This window comes from Ambystoma mexicanum, chromosome 2p (genome assembly GCF_040938575.1).
Source record: "Ambystoma mexicanum isolate Mex_15411 chromosome 2p, UKY_AmexF1_1, whole genome shotgun sequence".
Taxonomy (NCBI): Eukaryota; Metazoa; Chordata; class Amphibia; order Caudata; family Ambystomatidae; genus Ambystoma; species Ambystoma mexicanum.
In genome coordinates this window covers 1,187,234,482-1,187,260,734 of record NC_090923.1, presented here as the reverse complement: position 1 = coordinate 1,187,260,734, position 26,253 = coordinate 1,187,234,482, and the positions used below count along the sequence as shown (strand labels likewise).

General features: G+C 47.5%; 1 protein-coding gene across 1 annotated transcript in view; it reads right to left on the bottom strand.

Annotated features, from left to right (window-relative positions):
- Positions 1-26,253, bottom strand: part of ABCD1 (ATP binding cassette subfamily D member 1) — a 282,766-nt gene that overhangs the window by 34,221 nt on the left and 222,292 nt on the right. The window contains exon 7 of the mRNA XM_069645376.1: positions 18,379-18,524. Within this exon, the coding sequence (XP_069501477.1) occupies positions 18,379-18,524 (146 nt within the window). The remainder of the gene's footprint in view (positions 1-18,378; positions 18,525-26,253) is intronic.

Genomic DNA, 26,253 nt, shown 5'->3' with positions numbered 1-26,253 from the left:
AAAATGTCTCTTTGGTGTTGCAGAGTCTTGCATCCAACTGTTTTCCTCACCTTAATCCTAGAGACCAGGACAGTTCTGAGAAAGAACCTAAGGAGAAGGAGCCCGCTCAAGCAAGCAGGGTCACATATAATGCCAGCTTTCAATGTAATCACTTTAAAAGCATGCTGCAATTATTAAAGTATGGCATGTAACTGGGGTAATCTGATCTCTTGTGCTCTCCGGGCTTGAATACTGCAAAAGTGTGTATGCTGGCCCATCTAAAACGGCAATTTAAACAATCGCAGCTGGTGCAAATCTGAGCAGCAAAACATTTAGGGTTTCTAGAGACATGAACATGCTATCTTAGCACTCCAAATTCTTTGCAAGCTTCGGTGACGCGTAAACCTGTTTGATCGACCCTCACAAAAGCCCAAAGAACTCTGGGGAGAAGAGGGAGCAACGTGAGCCATGATGAAACCCTGCAGGTGGTACATGGAGGATCTAACAGTGTTTTATCAGTCCTTCCTTTGGAGGTCCTGGTGCAGTGAGTAGCTAAGGTGTAAGTTATTTACCTGTAGCTATTGTTCTCCAGCATGGGTCTGGCATGGATTGACATGCTCATGAATATTCCCCATTGTGAAGCTGGGAATCCTCTGTAAAATAAAAATCTGTTTAACTTCCACTCTTCTAAACCAATCACTGTCCTCTGGGTTATACTGCCCCATCCAATGACAGTCCTCTCCCTAGACCCCATCTCTGGCAGCCATATTCAGATTTGGTAAGCACGTAAAGTGGTAGTATGACCAAGAAGAGCCGCAGAGGGGTTGGAGGGATGGTTCGCATGTGAGTACATGCCAGACCCATGCTGGAGAAGAACAAGTTACTTACCAACTGGTAACGTTCTTCCGATTGGATGTTCCTCCAACGTATTCCTCATCTTAGATGTATTCCATCCAGCTTTGCTGCTCTTCGGAAATTTTTCCGGCAGAGGGCGCTGTGCGTCGATGTCGTCGAGTCGATGGTCCCTCGAAGGCCTCCGTCGAGGGTGACGTCATCGGGTGTAAAAGTAGCACGCGCGGTGCCCGTTGGCCTCAGTTCCGTTTTTCCCCCTTTTTTTGCCTGTGATCTTGTACTTTGTAGATTGTGCCGGCAGACAGGTATCAGCCTTGCGAGATTTGAGATGGCAACAGCCCGGAAAAATCTACAGAGGGGGTAGGTTGGGAGGGCGATGAGGAATACGTTGGAGGAACATCCAATCAAAAGAACGTTACCAGTTGGTAAGTAACTTGTTCTTCGAGTGGATTGTGTCCTCCAACGTATTCCTCATCTTAGATAGACTCCCAAAGCAGTATTTAGTTACTTTCTCTGGAGGAGGAGTCAGATTTTTTTTGTTTTTATTTTTTTGCCTTTAGATGGCGGAATAAAATACTGCTTTTCCAAAAGTCAGCTCCCTAGACTGGGAAGCATCCAAGCTACAGTATTTTGAGAAGGTGTGAAGTGAAGACCAAGTTGCTACTTCGCAAATGGACCTTATTGGGACACCTCTTTGAAGGGCCGTGGAAGAGGCGATGCCTCTGGTGGAATGAGCCCTCAACCCTTATGGTGGGTCTTTTTGTGCTAGTCTGTAGCATTCTGAAGTGCAAAGTACAATCCAGCGTGAAATTGTCTGTTTTGTTACCGATTGACCCAGTTTCCTTCCTGTGTAGCCTATAAACAACTGGTTGTCCACTCTAAGCCTAGAAAGTCTATAGATGTAAAAGCTTAAAGCTCTTTTTGGATCCAGTCTGTGTAATCTTTCTTCCTCCTTAGAAGGATGAGGTGGAGGATAGAATGAGGGTAAAACAATTTCTGACAAATGAAAATCAGATATTACTTTTGGTAAAAATGATGGTTTAACCCTCAACACAACCCTGACCTTATGGAACACAGTATAGGGTGGCCCAGAAGACAGTGCATGCAATTCGCTCACTCCTCTTGCCGATGTTAGAGCAACTAAAAAGGCTGTTTTCCATGTTAGTAATCTTAATGGACACGTGCGCATAGGCTCAAAACGGGCACACATTAAGAATTTTAGGACTAAATTTAGATCCCAAATCGGTACTTGAAATGGGTGAGGAGGAAACACATTAGTGAGACCTTTTAAGAATTGTCTCATCAAAGGAATTTTGAAGTAGGAGCATTCTTCCGATGAGCGCTTGAAAATGTAAAGCGCTGCAAGGTAACCTTTTATTGTTCCGATATTCAGACCTCTATGTGCTAGGGTTAGAAGGAAAGATAGTACTTCCGGAATAGAACATAGAAAAAGGATCGACATTCTTTTCTCTGCACCAGTTGCAAAATGTTTTCCAACGGCAACGGTATAGAGACTTTGTTGCTGGCCTTCTTGCCGAAAGCAACACTTCCATATCATCATCTGGAAGGTTCCAATCCCTGTACCTCAGCCTTTCAGATACCAAGCATGAAGGTTGAGTGTTCTGACCTCTGGATGGAGAACCTGACCTTCCATTTGAGAGAGAAGGTTCTCTCTCTGAGTAAGACGTACTGGAGGACAGATGGACATATCTAGAAGGTCCGGAAACCACGTTCTCCTTGCCCAATCCGGGGCAATTAGGATCATGCGGTTCCCGAAGCGTCTCAGCCGCCCGATGACCTGAGGAATGAGGGGAATCGGAGGGAACGCGTACAATAGTGGGAAATTCCAATCCACCACGAACACGTCCCCCAGGGCTCCTCTCGTGGGGAATTCCCTTGAGCAATACCTTATGCATTTTCCGTTGGTGCTGGTTGCGAATAGGTCTACCTGAGGTGTTCACCAAAAGGCGAAGATCTCTTGAATGACTTCCTGAGCCAGTTCCCATTCGTGGGACACCGTGCTCTGCCTGCTCAGAGCATCTGCCGTCATATTCTCTTCCCCGGCTAGATGAATTGCCGTTAAATAGATGCCCTCCTGAATCGCCCAATACCAGAGCTGCATTGCCTCTCTACACAGGGGTAGTGACCCCCCACACCTCCTCTTTTGTTTAGGTAGTGCATGGCCACTGTGTTGTCAGTCATTATCAGGACATTCTTTCCCCTGACAGATGGCAGGAAGGCCTTCAGCGCTAGTCTGATTGCCCTGAGCTCTAAAAGGTTGATATGTAGTTTGGACTCCGATGGAGACCAACGACTGTTGATTGTCAAATCGTTGGCATGACCTCCCCACCCCAGGAGTGAGGCGTCCTTCACTACTGTGATCTCCGGCCATGGTTGCCAAAAAGGTTCTCCTTTTAAGATGTTCTCTGTACAGGTCCACCATAGGTGGTCTTGTCTGACCTTGTTCGGAATCTGAAGAAGATCCGTCATTTGACCCGAGAACTGGGACCACTGAGTCTTTAGGGCCCATTGAAGGGATCTCATCCTCAAGCGTGCCTCTGGCACCAGAAAGATGCAGGATGCCATGAGGCCAAGCAACCTTAAAAAGTCGTAAGCCTGGAGATTTTGGAATTTGGAAACCATCTGAAGAATGTCTTGAGCCCTCGTTTTGGGAGGCAAGCTCTTTCCAAAGGATGTGTCTAGTACAGCTTCCATGTACTTAAGCTGTTGGGAAGGTGTCATTTGAGACTTCTTGAAATTGAGGGAGAAGCCCAATTTGTGGAGGAGGTGGCAGGTGATTTTCAGATGATCCAGTGCTTGCTCGGCAGAGCGCGCTCTGATCAACCAATCGTCCAGGTAGGGGTAGATATGAATCCCCCCTCTCCTGAGGTGCGCTGCCACCACTACCATTAACTTGGTGAAGACCCTCGGGCGGAGGTCAACCTGAATGGCAGGACTCGAAACTGATAGTGTGCGTCGCCAACTACGAACCTCAGGTATTTTCTGTGTTTCAGATGAATCGGCACATGAAAATAAGCATCCTGGAGGTCCAATGACACCAACCAGTCCTGGAGTTGAAGGGCCTGAAGGATCTGAGAAAGGGTAACCATCTTGAATTTGTCTTTCCTGAGGAACTTGTTCAAGTTTCTTAAGTCCAAGATGGGTCTCAGTCCTCCGTCCTTTTTGGGGATCAAAAAATACGGGGAGTACCATCCCTTGTTCCTCTCCGCTGCAGGTACTGGTTCTATAGCACCTTTCTCCAGCAGGGTTAGAACTTCCTGCTGTAGGAGCGGGTTTGAAAACTTCAACGGGTGTCTCCCTGGTGGATTGCTTTGAGGTTGCTTTAGAAAAGGAAGGCAGTAGACTTGGGCTATTATTTCTAGAGCCCAAACATCTGCAGTAATGGCTCGCCATTCTTGCAGATGCTGCGAAAGCCTGCCTCCTACAGGGGTTTTGTGGTGCAAGTCCTCAAAGTGGTTTTGTGGCGGATATTGCAGCCCCTGATGGCAAAGAGGCTGCAGCTGAAGCTGGCTTAGCACGTTTTCCTCGTCCACCACGAGTGGCCTTTCTTTGGCCCCTTTGACTGGCCATTCCCCTCGTCTTTCCATATGAGGTATTATAACGATAGGATCGTCCCCTCCATGATTGCCCTTGCGCACGAAAAGGCAGAGGGTTGCCTAATAGCAGCTCCTAAAGATTTGGCCGCTGCTTTTGAGGTCTGCAACCTCTCAAGGCTCTCGTCAACCTTGTTGCCAAAAAGGTGAGACCCGTCAAAAGGCATGTTCAGAAGGCGGTTCTGTACGTCCGGTGCAAAACCAGACTTCCGTAACCACGCAAACCTGCGCATTACCGTGCTAGTGCCCATGGACCTGCTTACACTATCTGCAGTGTCCAATCTAGATTAAATGGATTCCTGCATGGCCTCCTTTCCATCTCTAACGATGGCTAGGAAACCTTTCCTTTCTTCCCCTTCTGGTATGTGCTCCACCGCCATTGCGATGCACTCCCACAGAGTGTACGAAAATGTTGCCAAGGCACATGTGGAGTTGGCAGATTTTAATGCCATGCTCCCGGCTGAAAATACCTTCCGTGCCCAACCATCCACACGCTTATCGTCCCTGTCTGGAGGGATAGACGGGTACGCAAGTTTGTTGGAAGCTGTGGCTGCCTGTATGACCAGACTCTCAGGAGTTGGATGTTTTGACAGATAGCCGGGGTCGCTACTAGCTGGGCGGTATTTTGATGCGAGGGACTTATTTACCGGAGGAATAGAATCCGGAGTTTCCCAATTCTTGGCCACCCTGTTTTGTAAGGCTACATGAAAAGGTAGTACTGGGTCTTCAGTGGGACCATGGTCCAATATGTCTGTTAAATCGTCTTGGACGAATTGGGCTGGTGGTCTAGCCAATCCCAAGTAATCTACCACCTTGGTCATTAACTGACGGTAAGATGGACTGGCATGCTCTCCTGGATCTGGTCTACCAAAGTAATTCTCAGGAGAAGTGTCAATGCCACTTACATTATGTAAAGACTCCACCAAATCCCTCATTCTGCTTTCCTCTGAGATCAAGCATTCTGGGACATTTGGGGTGCCATATTCCAATCCAAAAAGGTACATTTTCCTCCTCGGATCTCTCCTGTTCCTCAAAAATTGAGGTCAAGGATTTGAAAAACTCCTTCCTAGGGAGAGGCTTGAAAACCTTCTCTGGGAGAGGAGGAGGAAGAGGTGTAGTACCAGGCTCTGAAGAAATTACATGTTTTGTAACTTTTTCCTTCTCTTTTTCTGGCTGCCCTGACTTGGTTGGAGCCTTTGGCACCGAGGGTTTCGACGTTGATAAAGGCGTCGACGACATAGTGGTCGTCCACAGGGTCTGCTTCGAGTGCGTTGAGGCAGTCTTCGGCGATTTTCCCTTCAAGGTGGGACAGGTCTCTGACGGCGTCGGTGACCTCGAGCGGTCGACTCCACTCGAGCGCTTATCGCTCGGCGTCCTGGAAGGTTCCCTATCCTTCCTTTTACGATCACCCGGGCTCGAGGGCGCACGAGTGTCGGAGCGATGACGCTCCCGGCCGGCTTCCAAAGAAGGCGCGGACCGAGGCTTCGCCTTCTCAAACACCTCCATCATTTTGACCCTGAATGCTTCCCACTCTTCGGAAGACGATTGTTTCGTGGGGCATTTAATTTTTTTCAGAGACTCGTCTGACGACGAGGTGGAGGGAGACCTGTGGAGTCGTTTCTTCGATTTTTTTGACGAAGACGAGCGATGAGAATCGCTTCGGGATCTAGATCGATGCCTTTCGTGTCTAGGAGATTTCTCCTCATGGGGTGTCGACTCGGCGCTAGAGGCTTTTCGATCCTTCCGACCTACCTGTAGCTTTCCTCTCCTTTCTCGCAAGTCCTTCCCCGTCATCGCCTGACGCTTCGAACAGGCCTCCATGTCGTGACCTTCTCCGAGGCACCACAAACACTTGCGGTGTGGGTCCGTGATCGACATTTTTGAGCCGCACGACTTGCATTTCTTGAAACCCGATCTCGGGGTTGTGGTCGGTGTCGATGACGAGGACATATTTCTTCTTGTGTATATATATATATATATATATATATATATATATATATATATATTCTTCACAGAACTCGAGGCGCACAGAATGTCCGAAGCAACGTAACTGCGGAAAAACGGAACTGAGGCCAACAGGCGCTGCGTGTGCTACTTATACACCCGATGACGTCACCCTCCACGGAGGCCTTCGAGGGACCATCGACTCGACGACACCGATGCACGGCGCCCTCGGTCGAAAAAATTTCCGAAGAGCGGCAAAGCTGGATGGAATGCATCTAAGATGAGGAATACGTTGGAGGACACAATCCACTCGAACAATCGTTACAGTTAAATAACTTAAACCTTCTCCAGCATGGTGTCTGGCATGGATTCATATGCTCATGAATAACAAATACATAGCAGTACAACATTACACAACCACGGGTGGTGGCAAGGCTCCACAGAAGCATTAACTCTTCCCTATGGAACAGACTTACCTCAAGTGAACAGGTTGCTTAGCACTGCTTGGCCGACTCTGAACTCCTCCCTGGAATCCCTGTCGACGCAGTTGAACTTTGTGAAGGTGTGCATGAACCTCCACGTAGCAACCCTGCAGATGTCCAGCAGGGGCACACCAGACAGGAATGCAGTCGCCACAGCAATCACTCTAGTGGACTGGGCTCTCGGACAACTGTCAGTTCACCAACCGATGAGAGTGCATGATGCAGCCGGAGAGCCACCTTAAAATGGAAGCCTTGGACAAGGCCTTCCCATGGTTCACAGTACCAAAGTTCACAAACAGTTGTGAAGTTTACCGAAAACTTGTGATGCGCGTCACGTAGGACTTCCGAGCACAAGCAATGTCCAGTGAGTGCAAGGTCCTATCAGGCGGTGACAAAGGCTTCGGGAAGAAAACAGGTAACACCAAAGGCTCTTTGAGGTGGAATTCCGAGTGTACGTTCGGCATGAAAGAGGGGTGCGTATGCAGCACCACTCTCAATTCGTTGAAAGTCAGGTATGGTTGCTTGCAAGACAGGGCCTGTAGCTCACCTACCCTCCAGGCAGAGGTGATGGCCATAAGGAAAGAAGTTTTCCATGAGAGGACCCTGAGAGGGGCCTGATGTGTAGGCTCCAAAGGGGCCCCCCCCATGAGCCTCGTCAGAACTACGTTGAGTTCCCACGCCGAGGCAGGAGCCTTCACCGGTGGGAAAGATTGAAAAAAGTCCTTTGAGGAACTCATTGACGAGTTGATGATGATGAGACCAAAGTGAAGATCTTCCTGGAGAACTGGTGTAGCGGGAGATAGCCGCCAGATGTACCTTGGTAGAGGCATGTGCCAATCCGGCCGTGGCCAAGGATAGCAAATAGGGAAGGACCTGCAGGGCTGTGACCCTCAAAAAGGGTAATCGTTTAAGACCAGCACCACATAGCAAACCGCTTCCATCTATGACTGTAGAACTTCAAAGTTGACGCCCTAGCAAAGACCTCACTGCAGTCCACAGGCAACTCATATGCTCCAAACTCTAGAGCTGTAGGAGCCAAGCCCTCGGGTTCCTGGGTCGTGAAGTATTGCACCTCCTTCTCTGTGAGAAAATCCAGATCAACTGGCAGCATAACCACAGGCAACACTGACAGGCTGAGAAGGTCCGGATACCAAATCTGCCTCGGCCATGCCAGGGCGATGAGTATCATCTTGCATGGACACTGTCAGAGTGTGTTGATGACTCATACCAGGAGAGGGAATGGGGGTAGGGGGAACGTGTACAGGAACAGCCCTTCCCACATGAAGGAGAACATGTCCCCCAGGCTCCTCGGCTGGTGGAACCTGCTGGCAAACTTCTGGGATTTGGAGTTCGCCACCGTCACAAACAGATCTATCTGGGTCCTGCCCCACTTGAGGAACAGGTGGTCCACCTGATCCCGACGAAGCTCCCACTCGTGGCAGGAGCTCAGTTGCCTGCTGAGGGAGTCTGCAATGGTGTTCTCGAGTCCTGCCAGGTGGCGAACGATGAGGACCATCCCCTGTCCGACGGCCCAGCGCCACAAGTCCTGTGCTTCCTTGGAGAGCGCCAGGTATCGAGTGCCCCCCTGCTTCCTGATGTAAAACATGGTGGTGTTGTTGTCCGTGAAGATCCTCACCACCTTGCCTTTCAGAGACAGGAGGAACGACTTGAGGGTCCAGAACACTGCCCGTGGCTCCAGGATGTTGGTATGAAGATCCTTCTCCTCTGGCAGCCACAGGCCTCGGGCGTGCAGACGACAGGTGTGTGCTCCCCATCCCTCTAGGGAGTCGTCTGTGGTGATCAGTCTCCTTGTATTGGGGGAATGGGGCATGAAATCCTGTGCCTTGGGCAATTTTGGAACCAACGGCCCACCATACTACCGCCCGACGGAACTCGTTTAAGCTTCCGGACACCTGTATCCAGTGGGCATCCAGGAATTCCTGAAGGGGTCGCATTTGCAACCTGCAGAACTGGACGAGGTAGATGCAGGACAACATCAAGCCCAGTAATGACTTGATGGCCCGTCATCGCAGAAGACAGCCATTGCACCTTCCCCGGAATGGCTGCTATCCTCTCCTTCGAGGGCGACGCCAGGTAAGACACCGTATTGAGTCTGGCGCCTAGGAACAGCGCGTTCTGTGATGGCATTAAGCAAAACTTTGGATAGTTGACGGTATGAAAAACCAGAAGGTGTTTCACTGCCCAAACCCTGGGTATCCTTTGCTCAGGTGGCCAGGGCACGGCCATCGCCTTTGGATCCAGACCATGGGGGTGGACAAGTGCTGGAGAATCACCTGAGTGAGAGGTCGTCGGAGAGTGGGGCAGAAACACCTGACGGCGAGACGCAGTATCCCCTTTCTTGCAGTTACCAACAATCGCACAACCCCTCTACCATTTTTGGACATTTCCAAACACACATCACCCTCCCCACCCCCCCCCCCCATCTTCAGATAGTACTGTGAAGAAGAAGAGACGATTGGGACTAGTAAAGATAACCCATATTAAACATCTTACGACACAGAGGAAAGACTATCACCAATCACCCTCATGCTGTCCCGCTAATGAGATCAGGCACGGTCAGGCAACTTGACTCGGCCAGGCAGCATAAAAGGTGGAGCAGGAAAGCACACTTTGAGCAAGTAGGGAAAGCTGGAAGATGCGAGAAGCCAGAGGAAGAGCAAAAGAGCTGCAGAGACCCTGGGAGACCTGGAGGAGGAGAAAACCACCCTGAAACTGTCCCTCTAAATTCAGAGGAGACTGCACTGTGAAGAGGGAGCTGTATCTCCAAAAGGCAAGACAGGGGGCAGCTAGGGTTGCCTGGCGGTGCCCACAGCAAGACTCCTCCCCTGGGCCAGGCTTGAGAGCCCAGGTCTCTGGGGGCCAGATGGAGACCCAGACCTTAGATCACCATCCCCTTTTAGCTCCTGCAGCTCACAATGTCAGAAAATGCCATTTTGGGGAGCTGTGAAGTGGGAGCTAAATTACCCAGTGCATTCTGAGACTACGAGTCCCACAACCTTTTTTTTGTGAATTGCGAATTTTGAATGGAGGCTCGAACCCGACTGAGGCAAGCCTTCGATGTGAACTGTGCTGCAAGAGAGAAGGCTCAAACCCAGCTGAGGGAAGCCTTCATTGAGAACCTTGAGAGCTTGAAAGGAGGTGAACTGCGCCTGACTGAAAAACTTGCCGAACAGAGCAGCACCAGAAAAGACAGCACAGCCGGTGAGTGAGTGACTCAACTTTGGGAGGCCAAGAAAGATACCATTGACAGAGGGGTCTGGCGCCTCGTGTGTGCCCATTCAAAAGTCTCTGTTAGGTATCAAACTGATGCTTTATGTTAAAAAGGAAATCTCACAATCTAAGTGGTTCTGCAATGGGTCAAGCTAAACCCTATGCACATTCAAAAGTCTTCGATAGTTTAAAGTGAACTGCAGTTGGTCCGAGCCCGGCTGAGGTAGACTAATTGAATACAAAGAAGGATCTGAGTCTGGCTGAGGGGGATTAGGGTGAACCGTGAGTCACCCGAGAAAGAATATTTTCTGAACATTAGAAAAGATATGAGCTGGGGAAGAGTAGGATCCGCAGCAACAGAAAAGGGATCTTAGCCCGGCTGAGGGGGATCCATGGTGAGACACCAGAATTAGAAAATTGTAAGAAGAAAAGAACTTTATATTTTTTTTTGTACATCAGGCCCTCTGAATCAAGAGACTGATGAGAAGAGAGACTTGGGCACAGAAGGTCCTGATGCTGGAAATAGAACTGTATCTACGTGTCGAAGAAGCCAGAGTGTGTGCTTGGCTCGAGTGAACCGCCTTGCCCTGTGCTGAAAATGTGGGAAAGGGGATGCAATCAGCTTGAACATCCTGTATATCATTTTCTGAACACTTTGCTTTTTTCATGAGCATTACCCCCACACTATCTGTAAATTAGTGGTAAGGATTGGCAATAGTTTTTTCTGTATAGGCCCTTTTATTTTGACAAGACTCCACTAGGACTGCATTATTATTTGATGGTTGTAGCTTGCTCCCATCTGTAGATTTAGGTTTTGATAGAGGTTTATCACACCTTTGCAAAAGTTCAATAAACACCCTTGAACTGTGATCACTTGTGTCTGTCTCACTATTGCCACCATGTGTTCCTTAGAATGGAGAATCCCAGATCCATTAGTAGCCGGATGGTCACCTCTGTGTGTCTGTCGGCCAGCTCCCGCGAGCAGGTGCAAATCAGCCAGTCGTCCAGGTAGGGGTATACTTGTATGCCCTGTAGACGTAGATGGGCCGCCTATGGTGCCAGGCATTTCATAAACACTCTGGGGGCAGACTGAAAGCCGAAGTTTAGGGCCTTGAACTGGTAGTGCTGTCCCTGCACCACGAAAAGTAGAAACGTCTCATGTATCTTGTAATTGGGGTCGTGGAAGTAGGCGTCCTCCAGGTCCAACAATGTCAAGAAGTCTTCTTTTTCTTGTTGGCCGAGCACGTGTTGTAACGTGACCATCCTGAATTTTTGGGACTTTAGGTATTTGTTCAGATGTTGTAGGTCTAGGATGGGCCTCCAGCCACCTGTCTTCTTTCTGATCAGAAAGTATCCGGAATAGACTCCAGAACCCCGGAGTCGCTGGGGGAACTATTTCTATCGCCCCTTTTTGCAGCATGGACCGTACCTCTTCCAGAAGCTGAGGGATAGGCTGCCCCTGATGGGTAACCGGGGAGATCCGCGGACACCTGCTTTGAAACTCCAGGGTGTGTCCTTGGGCGAGAGCGTCCAGCACCCATCTGTCGGTGGTGATCTTTCTCCACTCGCTGACAAACTTCGTCAGCTGGCCTGCCGCAGGGTGCACGAGTGGGGGCCCAGCTTGCTTCAGTGCTGGCGTCCTGCCCTGCGGGTGACGGCAACGCTGTCCTCCGCTTCCGTAGGCCTGGGACAGCCTATGTAGGCTTTCTGAGTTGTGGATCTGGAGGGCTGACGGTACGATATGGAGAAGCCTTTCGATTACCTGCTCGACTTTCCCCTAGAGGAGCGAAAAGTAGTGCAGTGCTGCTGAGGGTGCCCCAGGAACGGGCCGTCTCCGTATCCACTTTGATGGCCTGGAGGGACTCGTTGACGGCTTTCCCAAATATGCTCTCTCCATCAAACTGCATGTCCAGCATCTTCACTTGAACCTCCTGGTGGAAATTTGTGGCCTTCATCCAGCCTTGACGGAGCAGACAGACACTGTTCCCCATTTACCAGAACCCTGTGTCGGCGACGTCCAATGACACTGATGGTGTGATCAGCCGCTACCTTCCCTTCCTGGAAAAGAGCGATTGCCTTCATCTTCATATCATCGGGGAGGAACTCCACAATAGGCCCCAGCTTGTACCACAAGTCCCCGTCATACCTGGCTAGGGTCAACTTGATAGTGGACACTGCAGTGTAAATCACCTTCTTTCCCATGGTGTCCCTCCTCTTCCCCTTGCTGTCCAGAGGGACCGAAGACGACGAGGACAAGCTGGCCGACTTTTTCCTCGTGTCCGCCAACACCACCGAATCCGGCGATGGCTGCGACCTCAGGCACTTGGGCGCGGAGCCGGGCACCCAATGTTTCTTCTCCAGCCTATCCAGTTTGGATGGAGCCGTGCAAGGGTTTTTCGTGAGGGCAGACCCTCTTCCCAAACATCATCCAGAAGGGGCACCGGCATTACCGTCTTCCTCTTGGCCTCGCACCTCTGGTACAAGAAACCCTCCTTCTTGGTTTCCTTGGGCACTAGCTGGAATAGCTCAGAATCTGGAGATCATGGAGTGGAACGATCCCACCTCATCCGGCGGCCGTGGGGACACCCTATGCGGAGCATCAAAATGTAGAAATTTGCTGTCCGCTGCGACGATATCCTCGTCGTCCGTAGTAGTTGTGGCCATATCTGTGCCCGTGTCTGAGCCAGCAGGGGGAGAAGGGACCAGATGTGGTGGTGGAGGTTGAAATGGGGGTGTCGGATGACCCTTCTTCGCTGGAGGCTGATCAAGGACCTGGGGGGGAGGCAGGGGGAGGGGTCAACCAAACACTTTAATAAATGTGCGAAGCAGTCTGCTTGTTTAACATAAAAATATATACTTTTTCGTGAAAACTGCACATTTTATTCACGTAAGGCAAAAAATGCAATTTGCCCATTTCATATAAAGATAAAAGAGTAGGAAAACTTTATTAATAATACAGTCCATCCAAATAAAATCATGCAGACATCTGAAATGGTCTCAGTGGCACACATGATTAGGGCATCCAGTGCTACCTATTGTTCTGGTTTTCTGACACTTGCAGCTTCACATTTAGAAGGGAAAAGCAAAACGCTGCGTACCACACGACTTGCGGCATAGTCAGTTCAGATCTGTGGAGTGATTGGCACAAGGAATGCCTTACAAATCAAATCAATATATCAGCCTGCTGCACACACACCATCATGTAACTGAGCTCTGCGCCATGATGTGCAAATGCTATAGAGAATCAATGTGTCCAATGTCACGTGCGTACAGTATATGCAGGACGTATTCTCTTCATCTGTACAGGGAGGTATATACAGATTGGGCACTATACAAGAATTAGCCTAAAGTAAATGTACAAGAAGCCAAAGAAAGAAGAAAGGGGAATGGCGATAGGGAGCATGTAAAGTAAGCATGTAGTGGTGGGAACGTAGCAGATTTATGGTCGGGCCTAGCTCTTCCGCCAATTAAGCTTAACATTTCATGATTTATATGCCAATACCTATAGGGAAAGCTACACTACAAATCCCAGAATGCAAACTGCTGTTGACTGAACAGCCAGGACTGGATGTGGGTGTCAGACCTGCCACTGAGCCAATCCAATTCTTAAAGCTCTGTTCGAATACGGTCCCCCGCTCTTTAGATCCATCAGGATGCCCAATGTCAAGTGACAAGACACTTCACAAGACCTGGCAAAATTTCTACTTGTACATCAGAAAATACATGTGGGACATTTGTGTTATCACTACCAGGCAGAACTGTTGTATTGACCTTGGAGAGATAAAGCACCATGTCCTTCCTAGCAAGATGTGAAAATCTCTCTCTCACCCCTATGTTGCCACAACTGTCTTGAATGTTAAGGTGTATGATGTCACATGCATCTGTAAACACCACTGGAACCAATCACTAAATAATATGCAGATGTAGGCAAGTATACTTTTCTCACCAGATTTGTCAATTTCTCACATACTCATGGAAAATCAGGGCAGGGTGTCGATTTATGATATGTATAGCTAATCCAGAAACGTCAGGGGGATTCTTTAGCCTCATTTGGCAGATAGGCACTCTCTGTTGTGCTCTTTTGCCCATTACCGACGTGTTTCGATAGAAATGTCGAATATATTCTGTTGTGCTTTGCAGGTCAGCTTTTTAAGACAACTACTCGGACAAGTGAACAGAATGGAGAGCATTATCCTTTTTAGAAACAAAAGGATGAATTTATTTGATCAGATTTGGGGCAGGTACCAAAATCTGTTTGCATAAGGTGGTTTTATAACCTATACATATTGCAATATGATGTTTTTCTACTGTGGTGAATCCTGTGATATATATGTTTGTATCGTTTTTGTTTTTATTGAATTGTTCCTGATATGTATTTTTAATCTTATTTGTTATGACTTTAAATCTAATACAAGATCAATATAAAAAAAAAAGAAAACGCAACTACTCAAAAAGCATTGCACACTGATACAGAACTAAAGATGGGAAGAGCGGAGATGTACTCTACCATCTTGGGCTAACAACTAAGCTTCTCCACTTGACCAAAGTACATGTGAGCCTGGGCAAATCACTTTACATCACTGTGCCTTATGCGATGTCACAAAAAACACCATGAACTGTCTGAAAGGCTGAAGTGTTGCTTTTCTTTGTCTAGTTATGTTATGTTATTTTGCATTTATATAGTGCCTTATATACCATTGGTATGGTCTGAAGGCACTGGTAGGTTGAACGCCCTTGGGAACCGAAGTTCGGATCAGTAGAGGGAGTAGGGAGAGTCAAAGGTGCGTGTGAGCACCAGGTATCTGTGGTTTAGGGAGGTCTCTCTCTCTCTCTCTCTCTCTCTCTCCCTCTCTCTCTCTCTCATCTACCCATTACCCACCTCAGCGCAGGCATCTGTAACCCTGAGTTAGTGCTGCTGAATAGTAGCCCCTACTGTCTAGTAACAGACTTCGATTATTGACGACTTCCTAAATTGCAGGCAATCTAATCTCCCTCATTGACTGCGTAGCTGTCCCTACTGTACCCAAAGGTGAGTGGTCTAATGGGGTCTTGGACAGTGCTTTGCACTTGCTCTTTGTTGTAAATCCTAGGTCACCTCTTCGTTTCTACTCTCACTGCAACTCCCTCCAACCTGCTCCTCTCACCCGTTCTCGATCCCAAAGATGTTTAAATTCCTCCTACTCCTTACCTCCATCCGTGATGTAATTACTCCTCTTCTTATTCCCCCTATCTACTATTACTCCCCTTCACACACCTCCTCCCACAACACTCCTCCTCCCACTATTACACAAACCTCCTCATTCAACTTTGTACCAACCAATTTACAGCCACTCCTTACACTAACTTCCTCTATTCATTCCCCACAAGCACGCACACTCAAATGGCAGAACTACTTTAGCTCCCAAGCCAATACCGCAGCTGCTCCAAAAATCTCCCCCACAAGCTACCACTCCTTGCCTCCTCCTGCTGGTCTCTTAGTCGTCCTAGACCTCGGACCTCACTTGAAAAACCTACACTTCGAGCTGCCTATTCCTCACTTAACTACCGCTGCCTCCTTTGGGACTGGTCACTTCATCCTATCCAATCTGTACTGCCCTCCCTTCCCCAGGATGTGTATGTGCAATGGGAGAGCTTTGAAAAGGGGGCCAACCCCCACCTACTGTCTCCACGAGGGCTTGCCCCGTAACTTCCATGGTCGTGAACCAAGTTCACTGCAACAGCTCATGTTTTGGGGTCCGTTCCCGCTGGCTGTGGCAGTAGATTTTGACAATGTCCCTGGTGGTTTAGCGGGTATGTATGGGTCATACCGCAAGCAGGCAGACTCCAATCGTAGGTTTTGTGGTTACTTGGCTGCACAGCTGCAGCAGCAGCAGTCGTCTCTCTCAAGCCATTCGGCAGCGTTTGGGTCTATAAGGGGCTGTGGCGGTTTGTCTCTGTTCTTCCGCAGCATACGAATTCCGGATTCCTGTAGCTGGTGCTTTCAAAGGGCATTCTCTTTCATTCTTTGTTTTTGTGCTGGGACCGTCTGAATTTCAAGACAAACACTAGCGAGCATTCTAACCTAAAGTTAGGCTGGAGACCAGGGTCTTCAAAGACACAATGGCATGGAGGGGCCAGAAACGTGTCTCCCATTGGCTAAATTCTCCCCCATATCGAGGGCTGGCTCTGGATTCCACCCTGCACCTGCCACAGAGAGGGGTGCTTAACCCCCGCTGACAAGGCCAAAGACTTCACCTAGTCCCACCTAGAAGGTATTCTTTAACATGTGCTCTAAGGAAAGGGATTCACTCATCAATAGTTATGGCAGCCTGCAATATTGTATAAAAGCCTGGACATTATTTTCTTATTACAGGCTAGTTGTCACATCACAACTGACCTGCAAAAAGAAAAGGACATCACAACTGCTCTGTACTCAGTTATTACGCTTTAGTTGTGACATCAGTAGTCTACTGCTTGAGCCAGCAGAGAGAATTCCAGAGTTTACTGCAGCACTTAATTAAAGCAGTCAAAAGCGGTTTTATTTCCTGGCTTGCAAAATAGTTTTCTGCGTCACTTTACAGTCATTAATGGACAAACGGTTTATGGCTGAATGCTTAATGTGTGCACTGCTGGATTTTAACACGTGTGCGAGAATATGCATGTTATTACTCAAATGTCACATCGTATCATTTGAAAGCACCACATGGGAAACATGTTTCAGTACATTTCATTAAGCTGCCTGAACTATTTTTCTGCAACACGTTCCGTCTGTATTTTTGCTTTTTAAAATCCTGATTCCATATCGATTATATGGATCAGCAGTTGGAGGATCCATTGCAAGAGATGAGGTATTAAAGGGAAGGGCAGTGTGTGGCCATGCACTATAAGGAATAAAATACCCCCTTCCACACACAAAAAGGATATTGCAGGTCACCTTGGAGTTGGGTGACCTTACAAAGACACGCAGCCTTGCTCCCCATTGGGTCACAATCCTCCTCTGACTTGCAATATCCTTACAAGGTACGGTAGTGGGTATTTCAGCCCATAAATAATATTATGATGGCAATAATATTGACCATTTATATAGCACATGCTATGTATCTGTTAAGTCACCCATGGCTACATCATGCGTGTGCCTTGGTTCCCTTCTCAGATTAAGAGAAATAAACAATACTACAGTGTTTGCTAGGTGGCCGTCATAAGGTCAGGGGGGTACTTGGAGGGGGTAATACAGACTTTTGTGTGGGAGGCTTTAAAGGATGGGATTGTGACTGAAATGCACTCTGCACATCAGTGGTCTGTCCAGACTCCACGTGGGCCCCGACATAGGGGTGGCATTAAGTATGCACGTGCATGCACACACACACGTTTGAATAGCATTAATTTACTATTTGTCTCCAGTACCCATATCTACTGTCATTACCAACATTAGTGCCTTACATTCCTGTGTTTAAAGTTAAATGATCATCGTTGAGGATAATGGGGTGGCCTATCAGATTCCAGGTGTGGCACGTGCCACCTAGGCCACTCCCTGGACACGCCACTGCTGCAAATGTAGGTGATTACAAAGCACGATCCTGACGGCACAGCAGTTACAGAATATAGCTACTGGCTCCCAAATCGCTGTGCTCTTATTTTTAGATGGGTACACTGCATAGCTTGATGGGAAACCCTTAGAACCGCCCCTTCCCAATAGTATTGGCCGAACCAATCCCCTGCATATGATCACCAACAACTGAGCTATTACAAATGCATTCTGCACGCAGTTAGCAGTGTGTTTTCGGCTGCTCAAGTCTAACGAACACTGTAAATGAAACAAACAAAAAAAACACACAATAAAAGTACAATTATACGACTTTACGATTTCACCAAAACTACTCACAGAGCTATTGCTGCTCTGAACCTGTGACACTAATTAACCAACTCGCCACCAGTCCCGGTTCTACAAAATGAACGAAGTAGTTCATTTTTGTCAGAATCAGATGGGCCTTTTTTTTTTTTTTTTTTTAAAGAGTTTATGGATGACATTTGATGTAAATTCGGGCATTCTAGGACCCCATTCCATATTACCTGGGTTTTGGAGGCTAAAGTAACCGGTGGCGTGGCGTGGGGGAGTGGAATGATGTGATGGTTTTCGAAGCTAGAAGATGACCCACATGATTACATTTCAAGAACATTCGGATCTATTTCACTCGGAGCCACTAGATGGCAGTAGTATGCAAAGTATACGAATCGAGCATTGAGCCGTGCAGCAAAACATCACATTTTCACCAGTGTAACTTAGAAACTATAATTACCTCCCTCCCTCTGCACAATGTAGTTCAGGTTTACAATGTTGAGGATGTCCTCCAAGTGCCGGTCGGAGAAGTTTTTCCTCCCCATGTCCTCCACCGTATCGGGGTAAATCACTTGGTCACGGAGCGTTCCCACAGACATGTAGGGCCTTCGGAGAGAAAAGTCACACGTGTCTCGAAAGGGGCACAGAGCGGGACATACTGAAATCTTTAGCAACAAGGGGCAGCCCCGACAAAAACACAAGCCCATCTCTCATAATTAACATTGCAGTATTCAGTTGCGTGCGTGTGTGTTGGGCGGAGGGTTATTCATTTATGAAATAGGAAGCGACATCGCCGGATGTGAAAATATGCATTCCTAGTCAAATAAAGTGTACAGGACAAATGAGCATTTGTCTTTCAGAAAATTAATCACCGCTGCAGTCCTTCCCTTGTCACGCCCCCACCTTCTGGAACTTGTCAGCTCGGAATGCCCGCACAATCGCAATTCTCTCAAAACATTGCTTTTATAACACATAACCAGTGACCAGAGAGGAATCCCAATGCAGGCGCAGACTGCAACTCACAGCACTGCACTACTGTTAAAAAATAGCAGCCCAAATGCTGCTCTCGAGCTAGGTCCGCACTTTAAACAATAAAATGCGATGATAATAAAATAGAGGATATGTTCCTAAAGCGTTACTGGAAAAGTATAAAAGGTGCACGCCCTTTAAACCCAAGTATGCTGATTCACATAGTTCCTGCAGAGCAAAATCCCCAAATGAGACATTTCGGAGGCGTTTCAACGGTCCTTTCATATGGTCTAGTGCGTACATTTCTGGCCTGGAGCATCCAGGACCTGCGGTCGATCGGCAGCGTCATAGCTCTCGTACAACCCCACCCTTCATGCATTCATCAACGTATGCTAGCACTTGCTGGATTTATTGCTGCTTAGTCAAAGAGCTTAACTGTTTATTTCTTGCTGCAACAAAAAAAAGCAGTTAAAAGGCGTCTGCGAGAGTGCCAGGCCCTATCGTGCCCTGCTCGACTCTTCACTGCACCCTTCTCCTGGGGAGAGTGGGGGCTACGCTGCTTGCAGGCCCTCTGCTGGGTGTGAGACCAGCGCTGGTCATTGGGCCGGCTCTCGTTGGACCCGAGATCCGGCAATAGATGTGTAGCCGGATCTCGGGATCCGGCCAGCCCCGGCCTCCAAGCGCTCGCAATTTCTTTGCTTTTTTTTTTTAAACAAAGAAAAGCCAACTCGAGGCGCACTTGAGGCGATAACTAGGTTTAAGACCCACACGTGTCTACAGATGAGCACACTGACCAAGCTAAACAAAGACGCGAGGATGGCTCTCAAGCTAAGCCACTATACAAGGAAAAGTCAAAAAGCGCTGCAATACCCGGCAGTAAAACTACAAAGATCAATAACATCCGGTCTATGCTTCCCGATGAACCGATATGGGCCTAGAACAACCTACAGCGGAAAAACAAAAACCCAGGGATCGTTTTACATGGCACACCCCTAAAACCTCACTCCACCCGCACTAAAAAGAAATGACGCTGGTCTCTAATAAATCCAATATTCATAACAATACTGCTGTTTGTTGTGTAAAGAAGTGCATTTAAAGGTCATTGGCCAGGACATTCATGACTCACCATATGCCCATAGCTAGCAGGCAGTCTCATTTCATGTGCAACACCCTGAGCCAGTCCTGGATTACTTGGCATGCTGGGATCTATAGACCACTATTGATTATAGGAAAATCAAGTACAAGTTGCAAGGCACACAATGAAAAGCCCAGCCCAAGGTGTCACTCCTCACTTCTCCCCCTAGGATTTCAAGCCTTCACATTTGTCCCACACTCCTTAAGTCTCCTATATTTCTCCCCAATGACTCTCTACATCTCACCAGCCATTCTGACTCTTCCCAAGTTGCCACCACTCTTCTTCCACTGTTAACCCCCTCAGTGCTGGGTTCTGTATTGTCCCAAGTGGTGGCAGAGGATTTTTTAATTAAAAGGGGCATAAATGTTTGCCTCGAAAATGCGTGAGCGATCAAGCAAGAGGGAGCCCGAATCGATGAAGAGGGTTTTAACCCCTTAGTTTTAAAAGACACTTTTGAAACAAAGTGATTGTAATGGCCCATTTTCCAGGCCACTTTTTGTGAAAAATTGGGTAAAAGGCCACAGTTTGCAATCAGTTTTGTATGGTAGCACATGACTAAATCTAATTGATGCAAGTCACCAACAGTGCAAAGTAGATTTTTCAAAAACATGTTTATGATGCCTTTGCCCACAATATACGCCGTTACAAAAAGCATTATCATGCAGACTGTGCCTATACACAGATGTATTTACAACAAGGCCGGTTTGGCCCAGGCCTAGGACGGCAGATTGCCAGAGGAGCTGCATTTTATTTTCAATTTACTGGTTGTCATTTTTAAAAAATAAAGCCAATTTTGTTTCTCCGAGTCTGGCGGATCCACAACACTGAGTAATTTTGAGATATTAGCTGGAATTCCACTCTGACAGCAAAAGCTTTTGATGGCCAAACTTGCATATATGCTTAATATTTACAAAAGCTTTATTGTAAGGGTGACTTTTGTTTAAAAAAATAAAGGACACGGGTACCAAATGTAGAGTGCTTTAGGCATTTAGTGATTCAGTCAGACAACTCGCTCAGACATATGACAGCTATAAGGGTCTTTGGTCATTCTCATCTTCCCAAAATGTTGTTTAATATGCAAACCAGCCAAAACCTCATTGGCCACTTCACATTATCTTTGGAGTTCTTTCTAATCAATAAACACATGCACTGTGCTAAACAATCACTTTTATATTCAAATGCACAACTTCAGAAAAGTAAACACTTTTATATTCAAATGCACAACTTCAGAAAAGTAAAGGTTAAAAATGATGCATCGTTTTGCAATATTAAATGCATACCTAAGCCGCCTTTTCTGCCTCTCTCCCCTGCTGAAATTCCCTGCCGATTCTGCACCGGTTACCTGGCCACCCTTTCTGATCCTGGGGCCAGGTCCCGCATTTTGCTCACCTGCCCTGCCTCCCCAGCAACCCCCTGCACTTGGGGACTGGTTCTGAAATCCTTCAGTCCCCTTACCTGCACTTATGTCTGCTCTTACCTTGCACTTGCCACCATCAGGCTGTTTTTATTTATTCGTATTTATTCTCCCTACATGTACTGCACTGCACTGCACTGCACTGCACTTTCCCCTCGCCCTTGCCCTTGCACTCTTCCCTTTTCTCCCTACCCTCGCACGCGCGATCTGAAAGACACCTGGCCTAGTAGGATCGTTGTTTGTCTTCCCCTGTTCTCCCCTCCCTTGCCTCGTCGCGCCTTGAAACACTTATGATATGGCATTTATAACATGCCTATACACATCTTATGTCCAGCACAGAGTGGCCACAGGTGGCACTAAAATGATGTCTAGAAGCAAGCGCTAATTTCCCTCTCCTGCACCACATTTCAGAGGTCTGTGGCTGCTGAAAAGGTGCAACCATGAAATAGATCATGGAGAAGTTAAAATGGTGAAGAGTAAATCTGAATGCGCAAGTGCATCAATAAACCTTTGAAAAGATACCCAAAGCCATAGAAGGGTGAGAACCAAAACTGTGTGCCAAAGGTACACACTGTTTCACAGCTGTAGAGGGTTCCTGTAAAGATATCCATTCAGCCATCTTTACAGAAGCTGCTCAGTGCTAAGTAGGCAAATGGCATACCTGCTGGGTTTATCATGTGGCGTTAACATCCGATCCGGCGGGATTAAAAATAAGTGCAAGCCTGGGTTCTTAGCCACCTGATTGGCTGGCTCCCTGCCCAGGTGCTAATGAGTCTTTGAGGGCATTGATTCTGCTGCATGCTCAGTACTACCAGCAGAACCACTGCAAAGTATGTCACACAATGCATAACTGTGATGTTTATAAGTAATGTTACTTTAATTATATTTTAAATACAAGGCAGAACTTTTACTGTAAAATAGTACTTCAAACGACAGCAGGACACCCATATCGATACCAACAAAACACAAATATTCCTATGCATTGGATAGTCCAACCAACTCTACCGAGTTAACATTTTAAATTACCTTAAACGCAGGCTGGCAAGACCCATAGCCTACACCCCACCCACAAACGTAATATTGTACTGGAACGCCCAATACATTGCTCAATTACTCTCCCTTAGGTAAATAAGTGGTGGCTTGTTTTCTGACTCCCACCAAAGAGTTCTCAAAGCCCTTCTCAGACATTTGGCTGTTGTAGTATTCCCGACAACAAAACCAAAATGTCTGTTTTCTCCTGGCAAACCAACAGTCTAGTCAGCCATTCGGTAACTGGTCCTCCTGACCTGGGCAGGTCGGTATTCACAAAAACAAAACTCTTTGCCCCTTGCAGGGTATTTATACTTTCAACCTCACACAAGCTATGGACCTGCTCAGCCCTGCTTCGATTTGTTTTTCTTTTCTCACCACCTCGTGGAATACTCAGATTCTCAGCCCAGCGTGGGCTACGGACCTGCAAAGCCATGTGCTTCTCTTCCGTGTGGTGTGTAAAGCGTGGGCTCAGTTGTGGCCTCACTGCCCTTTACATGCTCCACGTACAGCGCTGCATACCTTCGGTCCAGTAGTGGTGCTAGTTCGTGGAGGAGGTCTTTCTGGCCAACGCGGTTCCACACTCTTGACCTGCCTGTGGCCGGCGCATCAGCATTCTCGCTTCCCTTCTTCCTCTCCGGAACTCTGATGTCAGAATGGTAGAACGTCGGTACGTTTCTTCTGGTTTAGATTTGCTTCCATCCTCAGCGGTCTCCAGCTCGTCAGGCTCCCTGCCTTCGTCAAAGTGGCAGCATAGCGTAGGCTGCCCTTGGTCTCCACCCATCGCACAGATTGCATGGCTCTTCAGCTCAGATCCTCCTGCGAGGGAAGAGACTCCCTCATCTGCACACTCAAGTAAGCCAGCGTTTCTCACTCTCCGGCTACTTCCCCCTTCTCTTCGCATCCAGGTGTTTTCATGCCCCTCCCTGGAAGGGGAGGGGAAGATTCACTTGGTTTCAGTCTTCACAGAGGGGCAGCAACAAAATAGTGGTCAGCAACCAAGCCATCTACTTTAAAAGGTCCCAGTACATGATTGCACTGTTCAATTACCATAAACTCAACATACATTTGGGACTCTGAAGTAGAGGGAGGTGGAACAAATCCTTACTTGAAGATTCCTTGTCCCCGGTGAGTGACAGAGGAGGTATTGGGGTTGGGGTGTTTACACCCCCGTGAGATCCTGCTTGCCCTGTACCCTAGGAAGGGTATTGCATAGTGGACTCAAATCCCTAGTCCCAAAGGGGGTGGCTCCTCCTTGAGGAAGGAGGGACGAATTCCCTGGATTCATCACATTGCATGGCAGTACTTCTCATGTTTGCTTTACCACTGATGCCAAATAAAAAATAACAGGACACAGTAAGAATGTAATAGTATAGCTAGACTGGATGCACCAAAGTATGCCAGTCTAGCAATGCAATAGCACCCAAGTTTCCTTTACCATTGATACCCAGTATAAAAACTAAGCCGACAGTAGTTTTCCCTTCCTAAAGGCCGGCTCCCCCATACAGTCAGGGCAGGCACACACACACACACACACACTTTCATTCCCATTCTTCACATTCACACAACAAGCACTCTCTCATTCAACTGTACATTCATACAGCGCTCAGACACCTCCTTCCATGCATGCATGCATGCATGCATGCATACATAAAAACATTCAAACGTGGACACATTCCCACACGTGAACTCTGACAACCCTACTTGCATACATACATACAAATTACACAATATGCACAAAGCATTTCAATTTCACCTACCTTATGTTTGCAATTTCAGCATGCCAACACCATCCACGATAAGACTGGAAGGCCCACCCCATGCAGAACGCGATCACTGACAAAAGAGAAGAGAACTTGCTTCCTATGCTAAGAGCGCAATGACGCCCGGAGGCGTGGCTGACCTTCCCGCGTTCTGCTGGCCTCTTAACATTGCCCTCTGCGCATTATGCTGAGCCGAAAGGGCTACTCATTGAGAAAAAGAAAAACGCCGCAGGGATGTGCCCCTGCTCAGAGGCAGGCAGCAATGCAAATAATCGATAGTGGAGGGTAGTGGGAAGGGGTGGGTCAGGTGGACAGGGAAGCGGGGAGGGGAAACGAGAGTGGAGCAAAAGAGAGGATAACGGGAGTATCCTCGCATAAGATGAGTATGGGGAGAGGTGTAGACCGGGTAGGGCCTGAAGGGGCAAGGCCCACCCAAAATCTGTAAATGCAGCGCAGTGTCGGCTTTTACAGGTGTTAATGTCACTGCAGGGGTCCCCACTACATTAGCTTCCGGCCCCACTTGTTAGATAATTCTGGTTACGCCTTGTGGAGAACATAGGAGTTCCGGGGGGTGACCCCCAAGAGAGGCAGAGGGGACTTGAGGGGCAGGCAGCACAGGGAGCAAAGCTACATCCTGTTTGCAACTCATTCCTCGCAAAGGGAGTTGCAAAAAGGATGAATTTCCAGAAGGTCCGGTCGGGACCGAGCCCCAGTTAATGGCTTCGCTCTGAATCAGTCCATTTATAAAGGCCTCGCTGCACGTCCGTTAGGTGTGCGAAAAGGGCTCCAACCGGTGCAGACCCAATTTACATAGAGTGCTTGCTGGCACCGTTTTAAACGTTTTCTATGCATCAACAAAAACAAAAACGGAGCCCCCCCCCTCTCTGTCCCAAGATTGCAGATGTAGGTACTTCAAAGAATTTTTCACCTACGAATCATTAGGAAATTAGTTAGATATCTAAACAGACCGTAACTAATTTCCAGGTTCTGATCTTGTGTTCTTGTGCCTAAACAGAAAATGAAGTTTAATGTCCTATAGAAAGATGGGTGTGGACACATGATGAAATGCTCATTTATGTTTAAAAGCTTGTTGACAAAAGTGTTAGATTAACACCATAGAGTGTCCCATTTTTTCACCTTTTTTCAATTCTTTTCAATGTTTTCTAATCTTCCTTTAGAAATATATTTGGAAGCTTTTGATACGAGTAAGAAATCATTACATCTACTGCCCCATTTGTTCTATTTCCACCCCATTTAATGTTTTTTTTTTATCCCCTTGTGTGTGTTCAATTTGTCATTTCTGATCAAAAGCACACGTTGTAAGTTACTGTTTTGTAATGATTGTTAATTGACATCACACGTGCTGGAAAATAAAAAAATGTTATGTGTCTGAATACAATGGATTGTATTAAGGAAAGCACATGTGTTATGTGACGCTTCATGGTGATGACCTTTAAGATGATTCCTAGGTGAAAATTTCTTTGAAGTACCTACATCTGCAATCTTGGGACAGAGAGAGGGGGGGGGGGCAGTTTGAATTTTTCCGGGCTTAAAAACAGATCCCCCCGTAAAATACAAATTAGGGAAAATACCCAATTCGTAATTCTCACTATTTTCTATGCGTCATTGCCTTAGTAGTAATCAAACCAAGGACGATGGGAAACGGATTACGGGTGTGAACATGGCTCTCAGCAGCAGGCACCTAGCCCCAACGAGCTATCTGCTCTGTATGTGAACGGGAGCTGCGCAGATGTGGATGACTGGTAACCCGCCGGATTCTACCTATATGCTTGAGTTTGCTAGGCTGCCGGACATGTTCACTTTCTGGAAGCAGTGTGATGTCACGACACGTGTGATGCCAAGAAGTCATGGAATCAGTGCACACTGGGGCGGTGCTTCAGACTACTTGTTAATATGCCAAATGCTGTTATTCCTTATGTCTTGCGCAATGTTTGTTTTTAAAACAATCGGAGGGGCTTGGAGAAAGGACCCCATTATTAGACCTCCCCCACATTTCTGCTTGCA